This window comes from Mustela putorius, unplaced genomic scaffold (genome assembly GCF_011764305.1).
Source record: "Mustela putorius furo isolate JIRA1106 unplaced genomic scaffold, ASM1176430v1.1 tig00000095_pilon_pilon_pilon, whole genome shotgun sequence".
Classification (NCBI taxonomy): Eukaryota; Metazoa; Chordata; class Mammalia; order Carnivora; family Mustelidae; genus Mustela; species Mustela putorius.
In genome coordinates this window covers 35572944-35594332 of record NW_025421280.1, presented here as the reverse complement: position 1 = coordinate 35594332, position 21389 = coordinate 35572944, and the positions used below count along the sequence as shown (strand labels likewise).

General features: G+C 56.3%; 2 protein-coding genes and 1 non-coding gene across 11 annotated transcripts; 1 reads left to right on the top strand and 2 right to left on the bottom strand.

Annotated features, from left to right (window-relative positions):
* Window positions 1-46: 46 nt before the first annotated feature.
* MCOLN1 (mucolipin TRP cation channel 1) lies at window positions 47-8713 on the bottom strand. 6 transcript variants are annotated; one of them, XM_045084795.1, is made up of 15 exons: window positions 8549-8712; window positions 5904-6100; window positions 5113-5280; window positions 4864-5029; window positions 4275-4494; window positions 4051-4147; window positions 3759-3858; window positions 3424-3530; window positions 3138-3287; window positions 2926-3027; window positions 2479-2601; window positions 2006-2221; window positions 771-855; window positions 365-495; window positions 47-260 (listed from the first exon to the last, which is right to left on the bottom strand). In XM_045084795.1, exons 1-15 carry the CDS (start codon window positions 8577-8579, stop codon window positions 156-158), a joined length of 1998 nt encoding a protein of 665 aa, XP_044940730.1. In that variant the 5' UTR covers window positions 8580-8712; the 3' UTR covers window positions 47-155. The 6 variants fall into 6 exon arrangements, with proteins under 6 accessions (XP_044940730.1, XP_044940737.1, XP_044940741.1 ...); XM_045084802.1 differs by lacking the exon at window positions 771-855 and having other exon boundaries at window positions 8549-8711; XM_045084806.1 differs by lacking the exon at window positions 771-855 and having other exon boundaries at window positions 4386-4494; window positions 8549-8709.
* Window positions 8714-9971: 1258 nt separating this feature from the next.
* On the top strand, window positions 9972-10073 carry LOC123394511. The gene has a single exon (XR_006609288.1). It is a non-coding gene; the product is annotated as a small nucleolar RNA U13 (small nucleolar RNA).
* An 802-nt stretch (window positions 10074-10875) lies between these two features.
* ZNF358 (zinc finger protein 358) lies at window positions 10876-14787 on the bottom strand. 4 transcript variants are annotated; one of them, XM_045084599.1, is made up of 3 exons: window positions 14721-14785; window positions 12946-13051; window positions 10876-12695 (listed from the first exon to the last, which is right to left on the bottom strand). In XM_045084599.1, the coding sequence occupies exons 2-3, from the start codon at window positions 13016-13018 to the stop codon at window positions 10948-10950; spliced, it is 1821 nt and encodes a 606-aa protein (XP_044940534.1). In that variant the 5' UTR covers window positions 13019-13051; window positions 14721-14785; the 3' UTR covers window positions 10876-10947. The 4 variants fall into 4 exon arrangements, with proteins under 4 accessions (XP_044940534.1, XP_004771779.1, XP_044940549.1 ...); XM_004771722.3 differs by lacking the exon at window positions 14721-14785 and adding an exon at window positions 13517-13638; XM_045084614.1 differs by lacking the exon at window positions 12946-13051 and having other exon boundaries at window positions 14721-14787.
* Between the last annotated feature and the right edge of the window lie 6602 nt (window positions 14788-21389).

Below are 21389 nucleotides of genomic sequence, written 5' to 3'. Positions count from 1 at the left end.
ACCGACCGGCGCGGAGAACGCCCCTCCCGCTACAAACGAAGACACATTTATTTTCCCGTTTATTTAACACCCACCCCTCCCGTCCCCACCCGCGTCCGACCCGACTGGCCCAGGTCCTCAGGGCGCTGGAGGGAACCGGTCCTTAAAAGCAAACCCTACAAATAAATAAGCGTGAGTCTCCGCAGTCGGAGGGCTAGTGTCCAGTAGCAGTAGCGGCTCCGACTCAATTCACCAGCAGCGAATGCTCCTCCGAGGCGTCCCTGGGGGAGAGGCCGTGTCAGCCTGCCAGCCAGGGCGGAAGGGACCAGTTCCCTCTGGCAGGCTCCCTGTCCCCGGACCCCAATCCCCAATCCCCAGCTCGCACCTGCCGCAGCAGCAGAGGAGGCTGCAGGCGGAGCCGCTCCCGCGGCGGAACTTGCCGGAGGTGGGGCTGTCCTGGCACTGCGCGATGTAGGCCTGGAGCTCGCTCTCCTCCGCGCCAGCACCTCCCGGGTGCTGGGGAACAAATGCGGGGTGGCCCCTTTGAGGTCTGCTCTCTGCACCCCCCCCACCTCCTCGCCAGCCAGCTAGCCACCGGGATCTCCTCCCTGTGACTCGCCACCAACCAAGTTCCCCCACCCCCACCACACCTAAGCACCCGAAGTCCCTCCACCTGTCATTCCTCCGGGTTTGCTTCCCGGAGAGACATTCCCTGGCCCCCAAAAATGTGCACATCCCGCATCTTGGTCAGTTGGTGCCCTCTGCTGCTGCTTCAGCACCCAGAGCCGTACCTGACACAAGCTGGGGGCCTGGAAGGGAACATCTACTGAGTGGGCACACACGGCAGGAACAAAGTCTGGGCCTGTATATCCAAGGCTGATACACACGTGTGACGTTTAGGTGCTAGAGCAAGAGCCAAGACTCCTTGGGCCAGAGTGACAGAAGTCTATCTGTGGGATGACTGTATCCAGGCTTGGGGGGTGCATGTCTGACTCCCCAGCAGAACCCTGGCTTTCAGCAGAGCCTTCACCCCTCCCAACCTGTAGAGAAGCCATCTTCTCATCCCCAAGTCCTTTCTGGCTACAGGCCTTTGGCTGTTCCTTCTCCCTCGTGCTCTCTCCTGGACTCTCAATCCAGAAGTTTCTGATACAGGAGAGTTTGCTATCTGTGCCATCTGATCTGGTAGTCACTAGCTGTATAAACCTTTGCACACTTGACAGGTGAATGGTGTGATGAGAAACTGAATATGGAATTCTGTTTCATTTCAATTCAAGTCATTATTTGAACAGTCACATGTGGCTAGGACCAGTATTGGCACATTCTAGACTTTCCTGGACTCACCCCAATACCAGTCTAAAGCAGGGGATCCCTCTGTAACCTTCATCCCTCTCACAAATTGGTCATCACACTTCTGTTCACAGATCACCCATCTTGCCTACTGGTCTGGCATTGTCTGTATATACCGCATTTCCCAGATACCCAGCCCAGGGCCCTCAAACACACATTTGCTAAAGAATCGTGTGTACCTGCCACCCTCACGTTCTACTCCAACACCTCTCTCCTCTAACGCCTGCAGCGTGCAGGCCACCACCACTCCCTGGGCCCAAAGAGCTCCTACCCAGGCCACCGTACAGGACATGTATAGGATTCAGGATTCCGGAATCACACAGTCCTGGGTTACATCTGGCTCTACCACTTAGCAACTGACCTCAGGCAAATCACTAAAACGGTACACCCTGGTTTCCCCATCGGTAAAAGACAAGGGAACCTGACCTGGCCACAGCCCTACCTTGATAGAACTGAGAATGTGGCAGCTCTGGTCAGCACGCCCCACTCGCCCCTTCCGGCTTTTCAGTCTCCCACCTTCTCTCCCCGGGTCTTTCCCTCCTCGCCCTGCCTCATGCGCCCTGAGACCCTGCCGGGGCCAACTCCAAGGGACCCGGAGCCCAAGGTTCAGGGCTGTATATCCGTGAGGCTTGGCCCCCCATGGAGACAGGTGGGGGGAGGCACGCGGGACGGCGCTGACCTTGATGGTGTCGTAGGCGCCAGTGATGAGCGCGATGAAGAGGCTAAGCACCATGTAGATGAAGAGGCTGATGAAGGAGTAGAGGTAGAGCTGGGAGAAGAGCCAGACGAGGCTGCTGCGGCCCTGCTGAGCCTGCATCGCGGCGAACGTCACGAACATGTCGTCCCCATTGATGAGCGAGAACAGGCACTCCGACACCATGGACAGCGAGCGGAACTGCCAGCAGGGCAGTGGGGTTGTGGGGTCAGACGGACCATGGGTGCAATGGGGGGCTGGGGTGGGGTCATGGGGCGGGGGAGTCAGAGGGAACAACGGGCAGGACTGCCGGAGACCTCCTGGTAAGGTACCAGGGGTCCAGGTGGACCGTTCAGTGTTAGACCAGGGCTCAGAGGGTTCAGCGCTGGGCTTGGAGAGGGGGAGACGGGAACGCGTTGACTGTTGGTCACAGGCACCACGGCCCGGACAGCCCGTACCTTCACATGGTAGGGCCCCAGCACGATCCAGCCACAGAAGCAATAGCCCAGGTAGATGACAGCCACACAGCAGCAGAAACGCATGACGCTGGGCAGGGCCACCCGCAGCGTGGCAATGAGAATCTGTGGTCGGCAGATTGAGGGGGGGGGTATCCGTGTGGGTGTGGCCACAACGTCTACTGACCTTGTGAATCGGGCGGGGGGAGCAGGCAGGGCCTGACCATTCCCTACCCCCACTCCGCTGGACTCAGCTGGAGTCCCATGGTTCTGCTTTGGCTGTAGGGACAGGCACGTCTGGGTGGGCCAGTGTGGGCAAGAGGCTCGTGACAGGCCATCTAGAGGCTGGCGACGGCCACAGGTGTATGAATCTACCCAGGGGAGGACAGTGAGACTTGGGGAGCACGTGGCCACCGCCTGGAGGGTCCAGCCTGCACACACGAAGCTTACGTTGTACTTATGGAAGAAGGTCAGATAGCGGATGACGCCGACCCAGACGAGCAGCGTGGAGGTGCCCAGGAGAATGCTGCAGACATCGTAGCTCGCCAGGTTCTAGGGGCAGAAGCAGCGTCACCCCCACCTGGCTTGGCCCTTCCTGCGGGCTATGGCCCCAGACAGGTGCGGGAGGGGTGGAGAGGGCGGTATGAGGGACCAGGTCCCACCTTGGCTTCTATGCCGATCTTCATGATGGTGCCCGAGATGGTGAGCACGTCACTGGTGACCAGCAGGATGTACCAGCCGTTGACAAATTCCAGCCGATCCCAGAGGCTGATGACCCGTCCCCGCTGCCGCCACATGAACCCAACAAACTCCTGCAAGGAGGCAGGTGGGGTGAGGGCCGGCCGGGCCCAGCGAGGGACCCTCTCCATCCCCCCCGGCCCTTATGGGCCCCCGAGCTGGGCGAGGCTGGCTCAGACACACGGGTGTGACCCTGGAGGCAGCACTCACGTTCTGCAGCAGAAAGCCACGGAGCAGCGAGCGGGCGCACAGCAGGAAGGAGAAGGAACAGGTGAGAATCACGACCACGTCGAACAGGAGCCGGAAGCTGTTGTCTCCTGTCGGGGGAGGACTTGGGTAGGACCAGGGCATGGCCTGAGGCCTTGGGAGACTGGGGATGGGGCCAGGCCAGGCCTAGGGGTCTGTAGGACTGGTTGTGGCTACTCCATGGGCTAACAGGTTACCTGGGGGAGTCAGGAACTGGGTCTGTGGTGGTCTGGGGCTTGGGGGAATCCCCGGGCAGCTCAGGGCCCCTGCTAACATGGGTGTGGGGGTTGGGGGCTCACCATGCCTGAAGACGCTGGGATGCTTACACTCCTGGATATGGGCCTGTGTCTCCAGGCTGATGGGGATACGCCCACTGTGCGCCTTATTGTCAAAAGTGATCTGCAGGGGTGTGGCGGGGCAGGAAAAGCCAGAGTAAACCTTGGTGGACCTGGGCTCCCAGGCCCGCATGATGGACGGTCCATCTGGCCCCAAATCCCTTATTACCCGCCAAATCGCCCCTGGCCAAGGGGTCCTATGGGCAACCCCTCTCACTGGCGGGCCTGCCACCCTTGTCCCGGACACTGGGCTTACCAGGACACTGAAGGTGTAGCAGTCGGGAATTTCATTGTTGATCAGGCTCTGGAGATTGATGGTCTTCAGCTGGAAGTGGATGGTGACGTTGATCAGCCTGGCAGGGAGGCTCCAGTGAGGAAGGGGGCTCTGCCGGTCGCTCCTGCCACCCCTGCCCTCCGCCCCCACCACCAGCAGTGCTGCTGCCCCAGGCTGACTCTGCAGCTCAAAGAGGAAATGCTCACACAGAGGCATCAGCATGGTTTTCCTCTGTCCCCGCCCGTGGTGGGGCGGCCAAGGATGCCTGGCCCCCAACCCTCGGCCCAGCCCTGGAGGCCCCCTCCATCAGGCAGTACTTGTGAAATTTGAGCGTGAGGTTCTTGTAACTGGCGCTGCCGTCCGAGAGGGAGAGATCATCACTGGGGGGCACAAGGGGTCTCTCGGGGGGGTCCACCCGGATGCAGTCTGAGGACAGGGAGTCAGGGAAGGGACACTGGGGGCGGGAGAGGCACAGGCAGGTCTCCCCAGAGTCCCCGGCAGCCCCTTCCCTCCTTCCCTTCCCGCTGTGAACTTAACGTTTGTCTTTTGTTCCCCACGGTCTCCCCTGGAGCGGGCCCAGTTTGTCTCACCCCTGCATAGGCCCTAGGGCCTGACACCCAGTGGGCCCCCAAATGCTCAGTGAACAAACGATGTTAGAACACAACACTTGCACTTTTCTGCACACCAAGCATTCCACCAAAGATGCTGCAAACATCAAATTATTAATGATCAGGACAACTCCATTTTCCAGTGGGATTTTAATTCCAGCAGCGGTGCCCTGGCCTGCCTACTCACCAGTGACAACCATGGGATCGATGTCAAAGGTGTCGTTGGCTGGGTCCACGTGGCCTCGGTGGTAGTACTGCTGGCAGAGGGCCAGGGCCGAGCCGTTGGCCCAGGGGCCACCCCCGCCTCGCACGTAGGCATACCGGCCAAGCGACACATCAGGGAGCAGGAGGTACTGTGGGCAGAGAAAGGGCGGGTCTGTCAGCCCTGCCCACTCCCCACCTGGCGGCCCGCCCGCCTGTCCCCGGTTGCCCGCACCTGGTCCACAGCGTGGAAGATGGCCTGGTAGAGCTGCTCCCGCGTGTAGGCCGCGAAAGTGTCATCCGCCCCATCCGAGTAGCCCAGCAGGAAGAGGTGGCGGAAGGCAATGGTGTTCTCCTCCCGAAACGTCACTGCCAGCTGGTTGCTGAGCCCGAACAGGATGAGCTGGTGGGGGGAGCGGGGACTGACAAGGCTGGCCACGAGGAATGCCCACCGTGAGCAGGTGAGCGGGTGCTCAGGTATCTCATGACGACAGAGGCCTATGCTCCCTGATGTTGACCAGGGGCCAGGTTCTGTGCTGAACCCAAACCTACAGGGTGAGTACCAGTGTGCTCTCTTAAGGAGAGGAAATTAGAAGTATCTTAAAATACCCTGAATCACAGCACCGGACCAGAGGCTCCTTAGGGCAGGGGCTGGGTCTGATTCATCATGGGGTCTCCAAAGGCCACCACAGGGCCTGGGATGGGGGGCAGCAACTACCTGCTCAGCCCCTGAGTCAGGTCTGAGAGTCAACATGGCATCAGACTGTCTGGGTTCCAGTGCAAGCTCCCCATGCTTGGTGGCTGTGTGACTTTGGACACATCCCTTAACGTCTCTGAGCTTCAGCTGGCTCACAGAGAGAGGATCTGTGAGGTTACAAAGAGCTGTCCCCAGCACGATCTTAAGAGGGCTTCCTGACTGATCACCCCATTACTGTGGGGTCAGGGCCAGGCTTGGACGCCAGGACTCTCCCTTAGGAGCAGCACCGGCTGCAGGTGGTGTTCTGCTGGGGCCCTTGCCAGGCTCACCTGCACGGTGACCACCAATATCTTCACGACTTGCAGCATGAGCTTGAAGGGCTTGCGGCCTTTGGCCCGAAATTTGTCACAGGGACTCATGAAGAAGTACTTGAGCCGGCGGCGGAGGTCCTCCTCTTCCGGAGGGGTGGGGGAAGCCCCGGCGCGGGTGCCATACCCAGGACTGGGGCTCAGGAGCCGCTCGGTCTCTGTGGGAATGGGGGATGTTGGTGGGGACCGGGCCCAGGCAGGCTCACCTGCCAATAGGGCAAAGAGGTCCCACTGTGCCAGCAAAAGACCTTGGAGAGATCTCAGAAAACCCAGGAGATCTGCAATATTTTGTGGATAGACCTAAGCAGTCCTGCTCAGAGATTATAAATTCGGATTTGGGGCTCAAGAGGGCCTGAGCTGATTCCTGGCCCTGCTCATCACTGGTTCGGGCAGGGACCTCTGCCTCTGAGCCTCGGCCTTCTCATCTGCAGAATGGAGCTATAACACCTCTCACCAGGAAGCTGAGCACTGGACACTTACAAGACATTTATCAGAGGGGCTGGCTTGTGGTAAGAATGTCCGAACTTCCATCATTGCTCCGGTTGTGGATTTGTGGGAAGAAAAGGAATTGCTTCCACTGGCTCTTCCCAACTCCAGCCTCCAGGCAGGAGCATGGAGCTCAGCCACATTCCAGTGTTTTCTGGTCAAACACCCAAAGAAGGACTTTTCCACTCATCATGACCTGGCCCAGCCAGCTGACACTCTCACAAGCCACAGGCCCAGAGAAGGGGAGAATGACAACAGTAACAGTAACAGAACACATCTGCTAAAGACTCACTGCACACCAATGGGTGTTATTACCACACTGCCTATCTGCTGGCTCACCAGCTAATATAGCATCTTCACGGAGGGCACCAGCTTCTGGAACTCTCACAGCTCTCCAACCAAATCCCAGACCTGCCACTTCCCAGTTGGCAGATCCTGGTTATCTTTCAAAGCCTCCATCTTCTCATTTGAAAAGTGGAAACAGGGGTGCCTGGGTGGCTCAGTGGGTCAAGCCTCTGCCTTCAGCTCCGGTCGTAATCCCAGAGTCCTAGGATTGAGCCCCGAATAGGGCTCTCTCCTCATCGGGGAGCCTGCTTCCCCCGCTCTCTGCCTGCCTCTCTGTCTACTTGTGACGTCTCACTCTGTCAAATAAATAAATAAAGTCAGAAGAAAGAAAGAAAGAAAGAGAGAGAGAGAGAAAAGTGGGAACAAAAAACATCTGCCGGGGGCAGGTGCCTGACTGGTTCAGTGGGACAAGGCATGTGACTCTCTATCTCGAGCCCCACGGTGGGTGTAGAGATCACTTAAAGATAAAATCTTAAGGGGTGCCTGGGTGGCTCAATCATTAAAAATCTGCCTTTGGCTCATGTCATGATCCCAGGGTCCTAGGATCGAGCCCCACATCGGGCTCCCTGATCAGCAGGAGGCCTGCTTCTCCCTCTCCCACTCCCCCTGCTTGGGTTCCCTCTCTGGCTGTGTCTCTGTCAAATAAATAAATAAAATCTATAAAATAAAATAAAATCTTGAAACTCTGAAAGGCGTTCCCTGAATGTAATGCGATAAAGCAGACAGAAGCCTCAGTTCACCCCCCAAGTCCCAGTAATTCTTCAGCAAATAGAGTCTATTCTAAGCACTGCTTATTCTCTTCACTTCTGAACAACCTAAGAGAAAAGTCCAATGTTTCATTAACCGCTGGGGTCACAGCTGGTCACAGCAGCCCAGGAGCGTCCCTGACACACCCCCACCACCCTGACCCGGGCAACCCTGCTTCTTTCCAGGACCTGGAGGGCCGCCTGCCTGACACAGCTGCCAGGACAAATGGGAGCACTGTCAGAACCTGTCCTGCAGGGAGGGCCAGCTCCTGGCCGGTCCCTTTGGAGCTTGGATGCTGTTGTGCTTGTTTACAAGATAGTTGGATGGGAAGCCAGAGAGCGGGTCCATCTCACTAGCTGGGATCTCAGTTAAGCCATCCCAGATCCTACCAGCAGGGACTGCTTTCAGGCATCTCCAGCTAGCTCAAGAAGGGAAGACCAACACGAAGAGTCTACCCCCAGGCTCCCCCATGAGAAGCAGAGGCCGAGGAGACCGGAGGCTGGGTATCCACCGCCTGAGTTCAAGAAAGCCGAGCTCCCACTCCACGAGATCAAGTTCGGCGTCTGGGCTCAAGGAGGAAATCCCCCCAGACCCCCATCTGAGTTTATAGAAGCTGAGCACGGCCTCAAGAATCGGGGAAAGGAATCCTGGGAGTTTCACGTGAGGGTTGGAGAAGCTGGTGCCCGCCGTGTTCAGCAGAGCCAGCCATCGGAACTACGCTCAGAACGCAAACCCCGGGAACCTCCCGGGCCGGAGCTGGAGAAGCTGGCGGCCGATCTGCTGCCCGAGTTTAGGAACTCTGAGCAGAACCTGGGTCCGGAAGGAGCACACAAGAGTCCCGCCACTCCAGGGACGGAGGAGCGGGCGCCCCCCGGCCGCCCAGGGTCTAGGCGCCATCTGTCCTAATCTCCACCGAGAGGGCAACACTGGAGTTTAGGCAAAGGAAACCGGGAGCTCCGCCGCCCCAGGTCGGCGGAGCTGGCCACCCGCCCGCGTTCGGGGTCCCGAGGGGCCGCGCCCGCCCTCACCTGAGCCCCGCCGGCCCACGGGGGCTGCCATGCCGGGGCGGGGCGCGGCGGGACAGCCGGGGTCCCAGCGCCCGCCGCCCCTGCTGCTGCGGCCTCGCTCCCTCGCGGTGCCGCTTCAAACCCTCTCGGGTCAGCTGACGCCCGCCGCGATCACGTGACCAGAGCGCTCTTTCTCCCCCGCCCCCAGTGCACGTGACCGGATCCTATCCCGCCCCCTGCGCCACGACAGCCCCTGCTGTCGCCGTACGCATGCGTGCGTGCCTCAACTGGCTTCTTGCGGGCGAGGGGTGGCCTTGAGGTCCTAACGCCGACGGGCGCTCAATGTGCTGGGGGATGGGCTGGCTATGAGAGTACCCTGTTCCAGATTCTTTTTATTTTTTATTTTTTAATTTAATTTTATTTTTTTTTAAAGATTTTATTTATTTATCAGAGAGAGAGAGAGGGAGAGAACAAGCACAGGCAGACAGAATGGCAGGCAGAGGCAGAGGGAGAAGCAGGCTCCCCGCCGAGCAAGGAGCCCGATGTGGGACTCGATCCCAGGACGCTGGGATCATGACCTGAGCCGAAGGCAGCTGCTTAACCAACTGAGCCACCCAGGCGTCCCCCTGTTCCAGATTCTTGAGTTCCATATTCAGTGCTTCACCCCTTACCCTCCACAGAGTCCGGTGATGACCATATGTCCTGTCTCATGGCTGCCTCTCCATCCTCCCAGAAAACCGGTGGTTTCTCTTTCCGCTATTGCTCCTCTCATCTGAACCGTCAGCAAATCCTATTTCATTTCCTAAGTATGTCCCAAATAGGACCACTTATACCCACTCCTATAGGCCTCAGCCCAGAGTCCCCAGCATTCCTGGCCTGCACCAGTGCAGCAACCTCCTCCCTGAGCTGAGGCTCCCACTCCTGACTCTCTCCCCTTACTCTCCAGGCAGTAGCCAGAAGCATTTTCCATGAGTAATCAGTCCTCTGCCACAACCTGCTGATGTCTTCCCATTGTTCTGGGATGACAAGGGAATTCTGACCTCAGTCTACCAGGTCCCTCTGTTCCAGCCCCCATCTCCCCAAGCTTCTCACTCAACAGCCCCAGGGCCTTTGCACTCTTGCTTTGAAGGATACTGGTTAAGAACCAAACTCTGGTGACAGACAGTTTAGATGAAATCTAAGCCTGGCCAACTGCCACTTCTACATCTTCCAAAGAAGTTCTTAAACTCCACATGCCTGTTTACTCATTTGCAAAAGGGGGATACTTGGTCATAGTTATGTGCCTCTTGGAGCTGTTGAATTAAATGAGAAAACTCAAGAGCATGAAATGCAAGAGTGCTGCACAAGGCTGGACAAACAGTACTGATGATTAAAGTAGTGGTTATTGGGATTATGGATTCCTTCCTCGGGAAAGCAGCCCCCCTCCCCCAAATCAGAGGTCTTAACCCTTTTGTGGACCATGAGCATGGTGACTGAGCATTCACGCTGTTGCGTGAGATGTGTCTCCCCGAAACCTTGCTACCTCCTCACCGTTACCTGTCTGATGTTTGGGGGGAAATGTCTTGTTATACTTTTCTTAGAATAAACTCTACCGGGGTGCCTGGGTGACTCAGTTGGTTAAGCGTGTGCCTTGGGCTCAGGTCATGATCCCAGGATCCTGGGATAGAGTCCTGCATGAGGCTCCCTGCTCTGCAGGAAGCCTGCTTCTCCCTCCCCTGCTTCTGCCTCTCTCTCTCTCATATGAAAAATTTTTTTAAATCTTAAAAAGAAAAAAAAAAGAATGAACTACACCCCGTAACTACTTCTTAAATGTTCCTGAATTTGGCATCTGTGAGTTCTGTGAAGGCCATGCTTGTCTAGTTCCCGGCTGAGACCCCACCAATCGGCAGATTTACGTTCAACACATAGACAGGCAACCTCTTCCGTCCAGTGCTGTGCCTATAACCTAGGCTGTGAAGGATAAGGGTCGGTCATGTGAACAGATCGGGTAGGGTGCCTTCAGGGTCTCATATCAGCCTCCATTATCAGCCCACTAGACTGTGAAAATGCCAGAAATTCCACCGCTCAAAGAAAGGCCAAAGGAAAAGGATCCTGTTCAAACCACCTGGCAATGAAGTCTGTCCATGACTAGGGTGGCCAGGTCTGGGGAAGCAGAGGGGCAACTGCAGGGAGGGACCAGTGTGAGACCTTGTGGGGGAACTGGGAAGCCTGGAGGATTAGCGGGGAGCAGGGACATTGGGTTTCCAGCTATGGCTGGCATAGGCCACACCCTCCCAACTTCCGAGGAAGGGGCCATGCATTAGGGAGGAAAAAGAGAAAGAGGCAAGCCACACAACACAGAGCCGGGAGGCAGTGGGAGGATTTTACTAAATTGCATGACACACAACTTCCCCAGGGCCCCGTGAGTGTCGGCGTCCACTTCAGCCATCCGGCCCCAGCAGAGCCCCTTGCTCCTGCACCCACTCGGGACTCTCGCCAGTAGGGAGGGCTGGACTGACAGTGTTGTGGGTGGGAGAGCAGGGCTCAGGGTGAGATTCAGGGTTGGGCTGGGGGCTGGGGGCGGGATCCTGGTCAGAGCTGGGACCAGATCCCTGCTCAGGGCTGGCCACGACGTCAGGATTGGCATTGGGAACAGGCTTAGGGTCAGAAGATTTGACAGAATCAGGGGTGGGGGTAGATTCGGAGCCAGAGAGAGCTTTGGGGCCAGGATCAGGAAGGGAGCCCAGCACGGAGCTAGGTTCAGAGCCCAGGCCGGTGCTGGGGCCAGGGCTGAGGCCCAGGCCGGAGCCAAGAACAGAGACAGCATCAGGACCCAGGAGGGAGACCTGCCCTGGCCTCAACATGGAGGCAGGACTGAGGCCAAGGCCCGCGGCGGCGGCGGCGGCGGCTGCAGCAGCTGCGGCGGCGGCGCCCTCGTGCACCCGCTTGTGCTTGGTGAGGCTGGACGCTTGGCCAAAGGCCTTGCCGCAGAGCTGGCAGCGGTAAGGGCGCTCCCCGGAGTGCACGTGCAGGTGCTGCAGCAGCGCGGAGCTCTGGCCGAAGGCCTTGGAGCAGTGGGGACAGGCGTAGGGCCGCTCGCCGGTGTGGATGCGCAGGTGGTGCTGCAGGTTGGAGCTCTGGCCGAAGGCCTTCCCGCAGTGGGGACAGCGGTAAGGGCGCTCGGCCGTGTGCGTGCGCTGGTGCTGCAGCAGTGCTGAGCTCTGGCCGAAGGCCTTGCCGCACTGCGGGCACGGGTAGGGCCGCTCGCCGGTGTGCGTGCGCAGGTGCTTCAGCAGCGCCGAACCCTGCCCGAAGCCCTTGGCGCACACGGGGCACTTGTGCGGCCGCGGCCCGCCGTGCGTGCGCAGGTGCTGCGCCAGCAGCGAGCCGTGCCCGAACGCCTTGCCGCACACCGGGCAGTGGTGCGGCTTCTCGCCACTGTGGCTGCTGCGGTGCTTCAGCAGCGTCGAGCGCCAGCCGAAGGCCTTGCCGCAGGCGGCGCACTGGTAGGGCCGCGCGCCTGTGTGGATGCCGCGGTGCTGGGCCAGCGTGGCGCCGTGGCTGAACGACTTGCCGCAGTCGGGGCAGCGGTAGGGCTTCTCGCCGCTGTGGGTACGGCGGTGCTGGCTCAGCCCCGAGCTACGGCGGAAGGCTCGCCCGCAGTCGGGGCAGGAGAAGGGCCGGGGAGGGCTGGCGGGTGCAGGGAGCACCGCGGGGCTGGGGGCCAGGACCTCGGGAGTGGCAGTGAGGCTGGATGCGAGGGGGTCCACGTCTGGGGATTCGGTGGGGCTGAGGGTGTCGTTGTTAGGGTCAAGAACCAGGGGCACAGGGCCAATGACATCTGGATCAAGGTCGAAACTTGAAGCCATGGGGTGGAGATCTTGGGGATCCGAGTCCCGGGCAGCTGAGATGGAGCTCGGAGCTTCGGCGTCGGGGTCCAGGTCCTCAGAGACGGGCCCCAGATCTTCGTAGCTGGGGTCCGCATCTTCGGAGACAGTGTTGAGGTCTTCTGGGTCAGGCTCTGGGTCTTCGCAGACTGCATCCAGCTCTTCAGGGTTGGGGTCCAGGTCCTCTGAGTCGGAGTCAAGCTCTTCATAAGCAGGCCTTGGACCTCTGTGGCCCGGGTTCCTGACCAGGACTGAGCGCCGCATCCCTGGTGTGGAAGTGCTGGCTGCTTCCGGGGCAGGATCTGCAGGGTGAGGACAGAGGTGGGTGGAGGTAGGTTCTGGGGGCCCGGGGATCGCTTTTGGAGTCTGGGCAGGGAGGTAAGAGGGGCCATGGCCCAGGATCCACTCCTCAATACACACACAGATCCTTCTCTTGTCTCAGATTGCAGGGAGACCCGTGATGCGCTCCAGTCAGGGCAGGGAGAAGAGGGACCCTGCTGGGACATGGAGCGGGGGAAGGGTGGGGGCAACTTTCATGTCTCAGCACCACACCTGGATGGAAGTCATGGGACCCAGCACTAGAGGTGTCCAGTGCCCAGCTCCAGGGCTCTGCCCCTCTCTCCATGTTGGGCTCCTCCTCCCGTGGGAAGCTTGGGTCCTGTGGAGGAGAGAGAGCCCAGGGTTCCTACCCGCTTGACTGGGGAAGAGGGCAAGGGCCTGTGTTCCTGTGCTCGCTCCTAAGTCCATGGCTCAAATTCCAGTCCCAGAGTTGGGGGTGACATATTTGGGGGTTCCCTAGTAGTAAGGGCAACCTTTGGCTTGCCTCATGGAGAGGACGCATCCTGAGCCCTGAAGCTTTTATCTGGAGTATGAGCTGGGGGCGAACGACAGCTGGTACTCCCCTTTCATCAGTGGGGGAGGGCAGGGGCACCTCTGGCGTGCCTGCTGGGGAAGAGGGGCTCGAATGCCACGATTCCCAGTTCAGGGTGGGAGTGACTGTCAAAACACTTGTATACCCAAATGCCAGTTCCTAAAGCTAGAGGAGGGGGTTAAAGCGGGACCCACTGGGGCACAGGGAGACCCATGGATCCCATAGCCAGGGTAGTAGGGACAGGTGTTATACCTGTTTCACCAGTTGGATAGCAGATCCTGAATTCTAACCCCTAGCTGGGCTGGGGGGCGGCAAAAATAAGACTTAGGGCCCCTCTTGGGTTACTGGGGGGATCCCGGGTCATCTCCTAGGAAAGGGAGATTCTTGAATAACTAACTGATCCCAAGGCTGAGGTATGGCGATGGGTGTCCGGACACTTTTTTGGTTCCCTCCTGGAGAAAAGATCCTGAATTCCAGCCCCATACCTGGAGATTGGAAGCAGGATAGAGGAACAATAACTGGGAGCCCTTCTGGGAAGCAGAGGGAGCTCAGGACTACCCGATGGGGAGGTGATGTCTTGAGCTACCCACCCCATGGCTGCGGGCTGGGGAGCAAACACATCTGTTCCTGGAGGGAGGGATGGGGGGGGGGGGGCTCTGGCTCTCCTGGGGAGAGGGACATGGAAAACCACAACCCCGCAGCTGGAAGTGGCTAAGCAAATGGAGAGGGTGTTCTTCGATCACCTCCTCAACCCAGACGCCACATTTGGAGGGTGCGGGGAAACAATGCCTGGGTGTCTGGGGGATATGGGGACCTTTAGATTGCCTCCGGAGGAAGGGGCCTTCCAAATTCCCATCTTTTCGTTGGAATGGGGAGGAGAACTGAGTTCCTGGGGGGTGTGGGGGGGAGCCAGGTGGACCTCTGGATCACCTCCTGGGAAGGGGCTTCCAGAACTCTGGACCCCAAAACTGGAGAGGAAGGGGAACAATAATGGGGCTCCCTGGGGGATCAGAGGGAACCCCGATCGCCCTCCTGAGGAAGGGCCTCCTGAACTCCCGACCTTAGGAGGCTGGAGGGTGGGGAGAACAATACTTAGGGGTCCTCCAGGGTTCTTCGGATGGAGAGGGTCTGGATCGCCTCCAGGGAGGGGGCGTCCTGAGCTCCCGAGCCCACAGCTGAGGGGTGCCCCCCCATACCTCCCGATTTCAGGCGCCCAGCTCAGGCTGGGCCCTCCCCCCGGGCCACGGCAGCGGAAAAGGCGCGCTAGGCCCGCGGGCCGCAGGGGGCCCCCTCCCCACACGCCCGCGACCCCGCTCTCCCGGGCCAGGCGGGCGGCGCGCGGGCCGGGAAGGTGGGGAGGCGGACAGAGGTCGCCCCGGGCCGCGCCCCGCGCCCGCCCCCGCCCCGGCCCCGGCCCCGGCCCCCGCCCGCCCGGCCCGCTCGCGGGGACACTCACCCGGCGCCCCTCGCCCCTGCCCGGCCCGCCGCGCCCCCGGGGCCCGCAGGAAGCCCCCCGCCCGCCAGCCCCGCCGGCGGCCCCCTCGGCCCAGCGGCCCCGCCAGGCGCTCCCGGGGAGCGAGAGGGGCCGGCCGAGGGCCGCAGCGGGAGCTGCTGGGACTTGTAGTTCGCCCGCGCCGCCGCGGCCGTCGCCATCGCTGCCCCCGCCCCCCGGGCCAGCCTTTGTCCCGGCCCGGCCGCCCTGGCCGCGCCTTTGTCTGCGCCGCGCCCTCCCGCGCTGCCCTCCGCCCGCCTCGGCCCGGCCCGCCTCGGTCCCCCTCGTCCCCGTCGGGCCCCCGCCCGCTTCGGCCCCTGCCGTGGTCTCTCCCTGCCCCTGTCTCTCTCTGCGCCTCTGCTCCCCTCTGGCGCCTAGCTCTGTTCCTCTCTGTCTCTCTGTCCCTCTATTTCTGCGGCTCTCCCTGTGTCAGTCTCTCTACCTCCGTTCCTGTCACTTTTCCTGCCTCTGCGTCTCTGTCTCTCTGTTTCTGCCCTCCTCTGTCTCTGTCTCTGCCTCGTGCCCATGTCTCTGACTCTATCTTTGTTCAGAAAGCACCAAACTTCTATTCTCTGGCAGACTGGCGGGACACAGAAATGAAGCCAAGGCTCTGAGAAGGCCTGCAATTGACAAAGTTGTTCAATTTTGCTCAGTCCAGGGACTCCCTATAAGACTCCCCAAGGAAAAGGCTTGGGAGCCCTGTCCCTGAGTGTTTTCCTCCTCCTACCCGGCTAATAGGTCACTCACTGCTGTCACTGGTGAACTCCCTGTGTCTGATGCCCACCGGCGTGATGATCTCTGGAGAGACCTAGGCCACAGTGGGGAAGGACTCTGGGCAGACTTTACCTGGAGACAGAGATCCTTGAAAAGAGGGAGTGAAAGCCAGCCCCGGCAGCTGGCAGCTGGGCTGTGATGTTCTTCACTGAGCATAAACAACAGTCACAGAATATAAACAATGATCACACAAGGCCGCTCTGTGACCACGTCTGAACCAGGCCAGAGACAAGGACACTCTGCGACCACAAAAACGAACACACGCCCTCCTGTCCCGGACTAACGTGATGACTGTTGCTTTTTACCAATGACAGCTCCACTTCAATCCTCCCACTCCCGAGATAAAAATCATCCAAATACCCGGTTACCAATCCGCTCCCAGCTTCCCAACAGCACCAACCTGGAATTGCTTCTCTCTCCTTAAAACTCCCCCACCCTGCTCCACATGCGTGAATGCTATCAGGTGCCCTCCTGTCCCCCAACACCCTCCTATGGAGGCACCCATGGTTCCTGGTATATGAGCTTCCCTTTTAGCAAGCTGAAAAAACTTTTTTGGCCACAGCTGTATTTCCAAGGGTCTTCGGTGAATTTTGACACCACCTATCCTTGAACATAGCCTCAAGCAAATCAGACTTCCAGGTGTCTTCTTTCTTCTTTCCTGAACCTTCTAGACCTGTGTTGAACATAAGGTCTGAAACTGGCTTTCCACCTTGCTACGGAAGCGCCCACAGCAGATCTGAGAGATGGGAGACTGAAATTGGATTATGTCACTAGTTCTTCAAACTGCCACCTCCTGGAAGGTCCCATAACAAATAATGCTTGTAATGACAGCTGTTGTTTCCGTCTGCTAAGTATCTTTTTTTTTTTTTAAGATTTATTTATTTATTATTTTAGAGAGGGGTGTGGGGTGGGGTGGGGTAGGGACAGAGGGAGAGAGAGAGAGAATCTCAGGCAGACTCCCCACTGTGTGCAGAGCCCTACACAGGGCTTGATGCTGGGCTCCATCTCGTGACCCTGGGATCATAACCTGAGCTGAAATCAAGAGTCAGTAGTTTAACCCGGATGAGCCACCCAGGTGCCCCTGACCCCTGAGTATCTCTATCAGCACCTTGCTTTCTATTTGTGGATGCTTCTTTACTACGCCAATCTAACACAGCCCCCCAGTATCACTCAGTCTAAACATACCAGTCACAGAACCCCATCTCCTGGTCACAATAATTAGGTTGGAGGACAGGACGTCTCATTCTTCCTCTGGGATCATAAGCTGTATACAGGCCTTCATCCTACCAGCAGTCCCCTTCCCCAGTTGTCAGGAAGCACAGTCTGCAGACTGAAGCCAGTCTGGATATACGCCAGGATGTACAGGTGAGAGTTGAAGAGAAAGTTCTGTCTGTATTGGCTGAGCTCCTGGATCCAGCCATACCTGAGGCCAGGGGCCCTCATTCTTTCCAATCCATGAGCCAACAAATTTTGGGGGCATTAGGCTGGCTTTAGTGGGTTTCTGTCCCTTGAGTCGATAACACTCTTCACTAATTTAGAATTAGTGCCTGGAAAGGGAAGGATATTGAGTGAAGTAACGTAAAACCGGAATTGGCAGAGCAAAGGTGAGGTAGAGGGGCAGAGCCACCACAGACACATACATTCACTACAAAGTGAATGGGACTGCCTAGATTTACACAGTGCATATAATCTGCCCTGAGAAGAGCCTTCCTCAAGAAACAAGCAATTGTTATGTGGAAGAAAAATAAGCTGATTAAAATCTTTTTTTTTTTCCCTGATTAAAATCTTGCCAGCTTGGGGGTGCCTGGGTGGCTCAGTCAGTTAATGTTAAGTGCCTGACTCTTAGTTTCAGCTCAGGTCATGATCTCAGGATCCTGAGATTGAGCCCTGCATCAGAGTCTGCGTGTCCCTCTCCCTCTGCTCCTCCCCTTTCTCCCTCTCTCTTTCAAACAAATAAGTTCTTTTTTTTTTTTAAGATTTTATTTATTTAACACACACAGAGAAAGTGATCACAACTAGGCATAGAGGCAGACAGAGAGGGGGGGGGGGAAGCAGGGTCCTGCCGAGCAGAAAGCCTGATGTGGGGCTTGATCTCCGGCCCCTGAGATCATGATCTGAGCTGAAGACAGAGGTTTTAACCCACTGAGTCACCTGGGCGCTCCCAAATAAATAAAACCTTTTTTTAAAAAAAAATCTTGCCTGTTTTATCTTGGGACTCTAACCACGTGTTTTTTTGAGACTGTGGTTTGAGGGGCTTTGGAGAAAAATATCAGGATGTTGAAATAGGCGCTTTCATCAAGGTCTCCCTAGACAGACACAAGCTGCCTCTGCTTACTTCTTGCAGCAGAGACCAGCATCTGCTTGATTTGTTGAGATTGCCACAGCTGAATTCTCTGCTCCAAGCTAGAAGAGGAAATTAGTAATGAGGTGGGAGATAAGACTGGGATTATCTGAGAACCAGGGGGGACTTGATGCCCCTCCCCCCGTTAACACTGAATACTCCGTGTCTATAAAAGTATAATTACCCTCCATTGGGAAGAACCTATTAGCTATCTTTCCATCCTCCAGATTGTAACCTGGGGCAATAGAGATGCTAAGATGGGCAGACACAGATCTGTTGCTAGGAGACAGTGTCCAGCAAGGTTGGGCTCCAGGATCAAAGATCCTGGTGAGCTTTGGGAGAACCAAATCATCCAGGGGTGGGTTTGTGAGCTGGGCCATCCAATCAGCATTCTATCCCTCTGGGCACAATGATTGGTTCACGGGTAGGCATGTGACTTACGTGGGCCAATCAGAGTGTCTTATAAGTTCCAGTAAGGAGGAGTTGGGGGCAAGACCCTCTCCTTCCTTTGAGGCTTGAATCAAGAGGATTTAGGGGGCACTTGGGTGGCTCAGTGGGTTAAGCCTCTGCCTTCAGCTCAGGTCATGGTCTCAGGGTCCTGGGATTGAGCCCCATGTGGGGCTTTCTGCTCAGCAGGGAGCGTGCCTCCCCCTCTTTCTCTGCCTGCCTTTCTCCCTACTTGTGATCTCTCTCTGTCAAATAAATAAATAAAATCTTAAAAAAAAAAAAAAAAGGATTTGGGTGGCTAGCATCCTTTTTTTGCCACCGCTTGGAAGGTTACATGATTGCAAGATGGCGGGGTAGATTTCAGATTTTCTTGTGTCTGAGTTATAAAAAACAAAATTTATCCAAATAAATGTGAAGATCTAATTGGCTTTATTAATGACTCTTGGGGATGCCTGGGTGGCTCAGTCGGTTAAGTATCTGCCTTCAGCTCAGGTCACAATCCCGGGATCCTGGGATCAAGTCTAAGGATGGGCTCCCTGCTCAGCGTGGAGCCTGCTTTTCCCTCTCACTCTGCCCTCCCCAACCCCTTGTTCACTCGTGTGCTCTCGCTCTCTCAAATAAAATCTTAAAAAGATACATGAATCGGATAGCATCCCTCCTAACACAGAGAGGGGCTGTTGTACAAGGAGGAGTTGTACAAACTGGAAGGTTTTTATAGGAAGGGGGTTAGGGCAAGAAAGTTACAGGCAAAAGAAAAGGATTGTTCTAGGCAAAGTCACTTTCCCTTATGGAAAGGTGGGGGATATTAGGTGAATTACCTCATCTTCTGTCCAAGGAGAAGCCCATGTGACAGGTTACTTTATTGGTGCTTATCAAAAAATTCCCGATTGGTAAATGAAGGTTTACATTTCTAGGGGAGTTTGAAACTGCATTTAGGTTAGGTACTAACCCTTGGTCCGCTAACTTAGCCTGACCCAAGTAACACCATTCTGGGCCTGTGGTTTTCTTGGTAACAAAGTCAATAAAATCCTTTTCTCTACTTGATTTAGAGTTATCCAGGTTTCTGTCACTTGCAACAAAAATGGTTCAAGACATTTAAAAAACATGGGCACCTGTCATCAAGCTGAAGCTAAATGCTAGACCCTGTTCTAAGAATGGTACACATGCATTTTATTTAAACCTCATATCCACTTTATGAAGGAAGAACTATTGTCAACTCCATTTTACACGCAAGGAAAGTGATGGGCAGAGCATGACATCACTCGCCCAAGGACAGAAAGGTAAGTGGCAGGTCTGAATTCTGCTGCTCTGTGTTTTCCTATAAAAAGTAATCTGTTCTCCCATGTTCAATCCTACTTTATTCATCTTGTTTTATAAGCCTTTTGGGTTTTTGTAGTTGATATGAAATGCCTTTTTTTTTTTTTGGTGTGGGGAAGGGTGAGTGGAATATAAGGAGGGGTAGACATACATCCATAAAATACCTCCCAAATCATGATGAAGTATCTTTCTGCACTGCAAATATTTCTAGGGCGCCTGGGTGGCTCAGTGGGTTAAGCCGCTGCCTTCGGCTCAGGTCATGATCTCAGGGTCCTGAGATCGAGTCCCGCATTGGGCTCTCTGCTCAGCAGGGAGCCTGCTTCCTCCTCTCTCTCTCTCTGCCTGCCTTTCTGCCTACTTGTGATCTCTCTGTCAAATAAATAAAATCTTAAAAAAAATAAAAAAATAAAATATTTCTAGTGAAACTCCCATTCTTTCCTAGCAACCCATCCCAGGGATAGTCAGTTCCATTGTTAGAAAATGCTTCAGTTTGTGTGGAAATCTGCCTCCTTGGAACTCCTATACATCATTTTTCATCTTGTGTCTGGGTTGCTTTAAACCACTCCTAGAACCAGGCAGGAGCACGCATTTTTCAGCAACCAGAGCTACATGGAAATGAATACCAAAGTCAGCTTTCTGAGCTTCCTGGCAGGCAAAGCAAAAATAAAAAGCCTTTTACATAAGGGTAGTCTGATCAACAACCAGACCAGCTTCACCAGGAGAGTCTGATTTTGTCCTAGGGATCATTGCAGGTTGGGTTCATTGCAGTGGCTTTTCAACCCACTCCTCCCCCACCCCCCAGGGGACATTTGGCAATGCCTGGAGATATTTTTGGTTGTCACAGCCAGCTGGAGTAAAGGGAGAATAATATTAGCATATAGTAGTTAGAGGTCAGGGATGAGGCTAAACATCCTACAATGCACAGGAGAGCCTCTGACAATAAGGAACAATCCCATCCAAAATGTCAGTAGTACTGGGACTGAGAAAACTTGATTCATCATGAGGTAACTCAGAAGTGTGTCATGTAGATCTTTAGCGGGAGCAAGCAGAAGAGGGGTTTTGCAGCAAGCAGACCCTTGAACAGATAATAAAAGTGCAGCCAAAAGGGCCATCTTATTCTGTGGGACTCAAAGCTGGACTCCTGTACTTCCTGTGGAAATGACAACTTGGCCTCACAGAATTGCTGCCCCTGGGGAAAGGGCTTCTGGTCGGGTTTGAGTTGGCTCTTAGTGGCTCATTGGACTGAAGGCCTTGGTCTTTGAAGGTCCGACTAGGGAGTCAGGGACAGAGTCAGAGAACCATGTGCATTCCCTGAAACCAGATTCTCAACAGCCGACAGAAGCAGGCCCTGGGCATGGCCCCCAAGGCCCATTTTACCCCAGAGAGAGCTAACCTCAACACACCCAAGCCTTCAAGATGGGGGGCGCTGTCCAAGGTACCATTTGTTGACACACTTGTCAAACCCTGTCATTGACAGGGCTCCACTCCATCCTCTTCCTTCCCCGCACTTTCCATTTTGTTCCTGGCTGGACACCTACTCCCTTGGACTTGATCATATCCTGATGACTTTTGTTGATTTGTCCCTGGACCTACCTCTGACCTGGGGACAAGTTGCCCAGCCAGCCAGCACCCTGTTGAGCTTCCAGCTTTCACCCACAATGGAGGAAATTGCTGGGTCACTCTCAACCTCTCTCCTCTCTGAACCCCAGCCCCTCTCTCAATGATTGAAAGCTCCTTCCCATACCCTCATCTTC

Excerpts from the sequence above, each read along its gene's own strand:
- MCOLN1 (XM_045084790.1), bottom strand. The coding sequence starts at position 8,579 with ATGGCAGCCCCCGTGGGCCGGCGGGGCTCAG. Across the intron at positions 5,281-5,903 it reads TATTGGTGGTCACCGTGCAG|CTCATCCTGTTCGGGCTCAG; the intron begins GTGAGCCTGGCA and ends TCCCCCCACCAG. Across the intron at positions 4,495-4,863 it reads CGATCCCATGGTTGTCACTG|ACTGCATCCGGGTGGACCCC; the intron begins GTGAGTAGGCAG and ends CCCTGTCCTCAG.
- ZNF358 (XM_045084599.1), bottom strand. The coding sequence starts at position 13,018 with ATGGAGAGAGGGGCAGAGCCCTGGAGCTGGGCACTGGACACCTCTAGT. Across the intron at positions 12,696-12,945 it reads GTCCCATGACTTCCATCCAG|ATCCTGCCCCGGAAGCAGCC; the intron begins GTGTGGTGCTGA and ends CTCACCCTGCAG.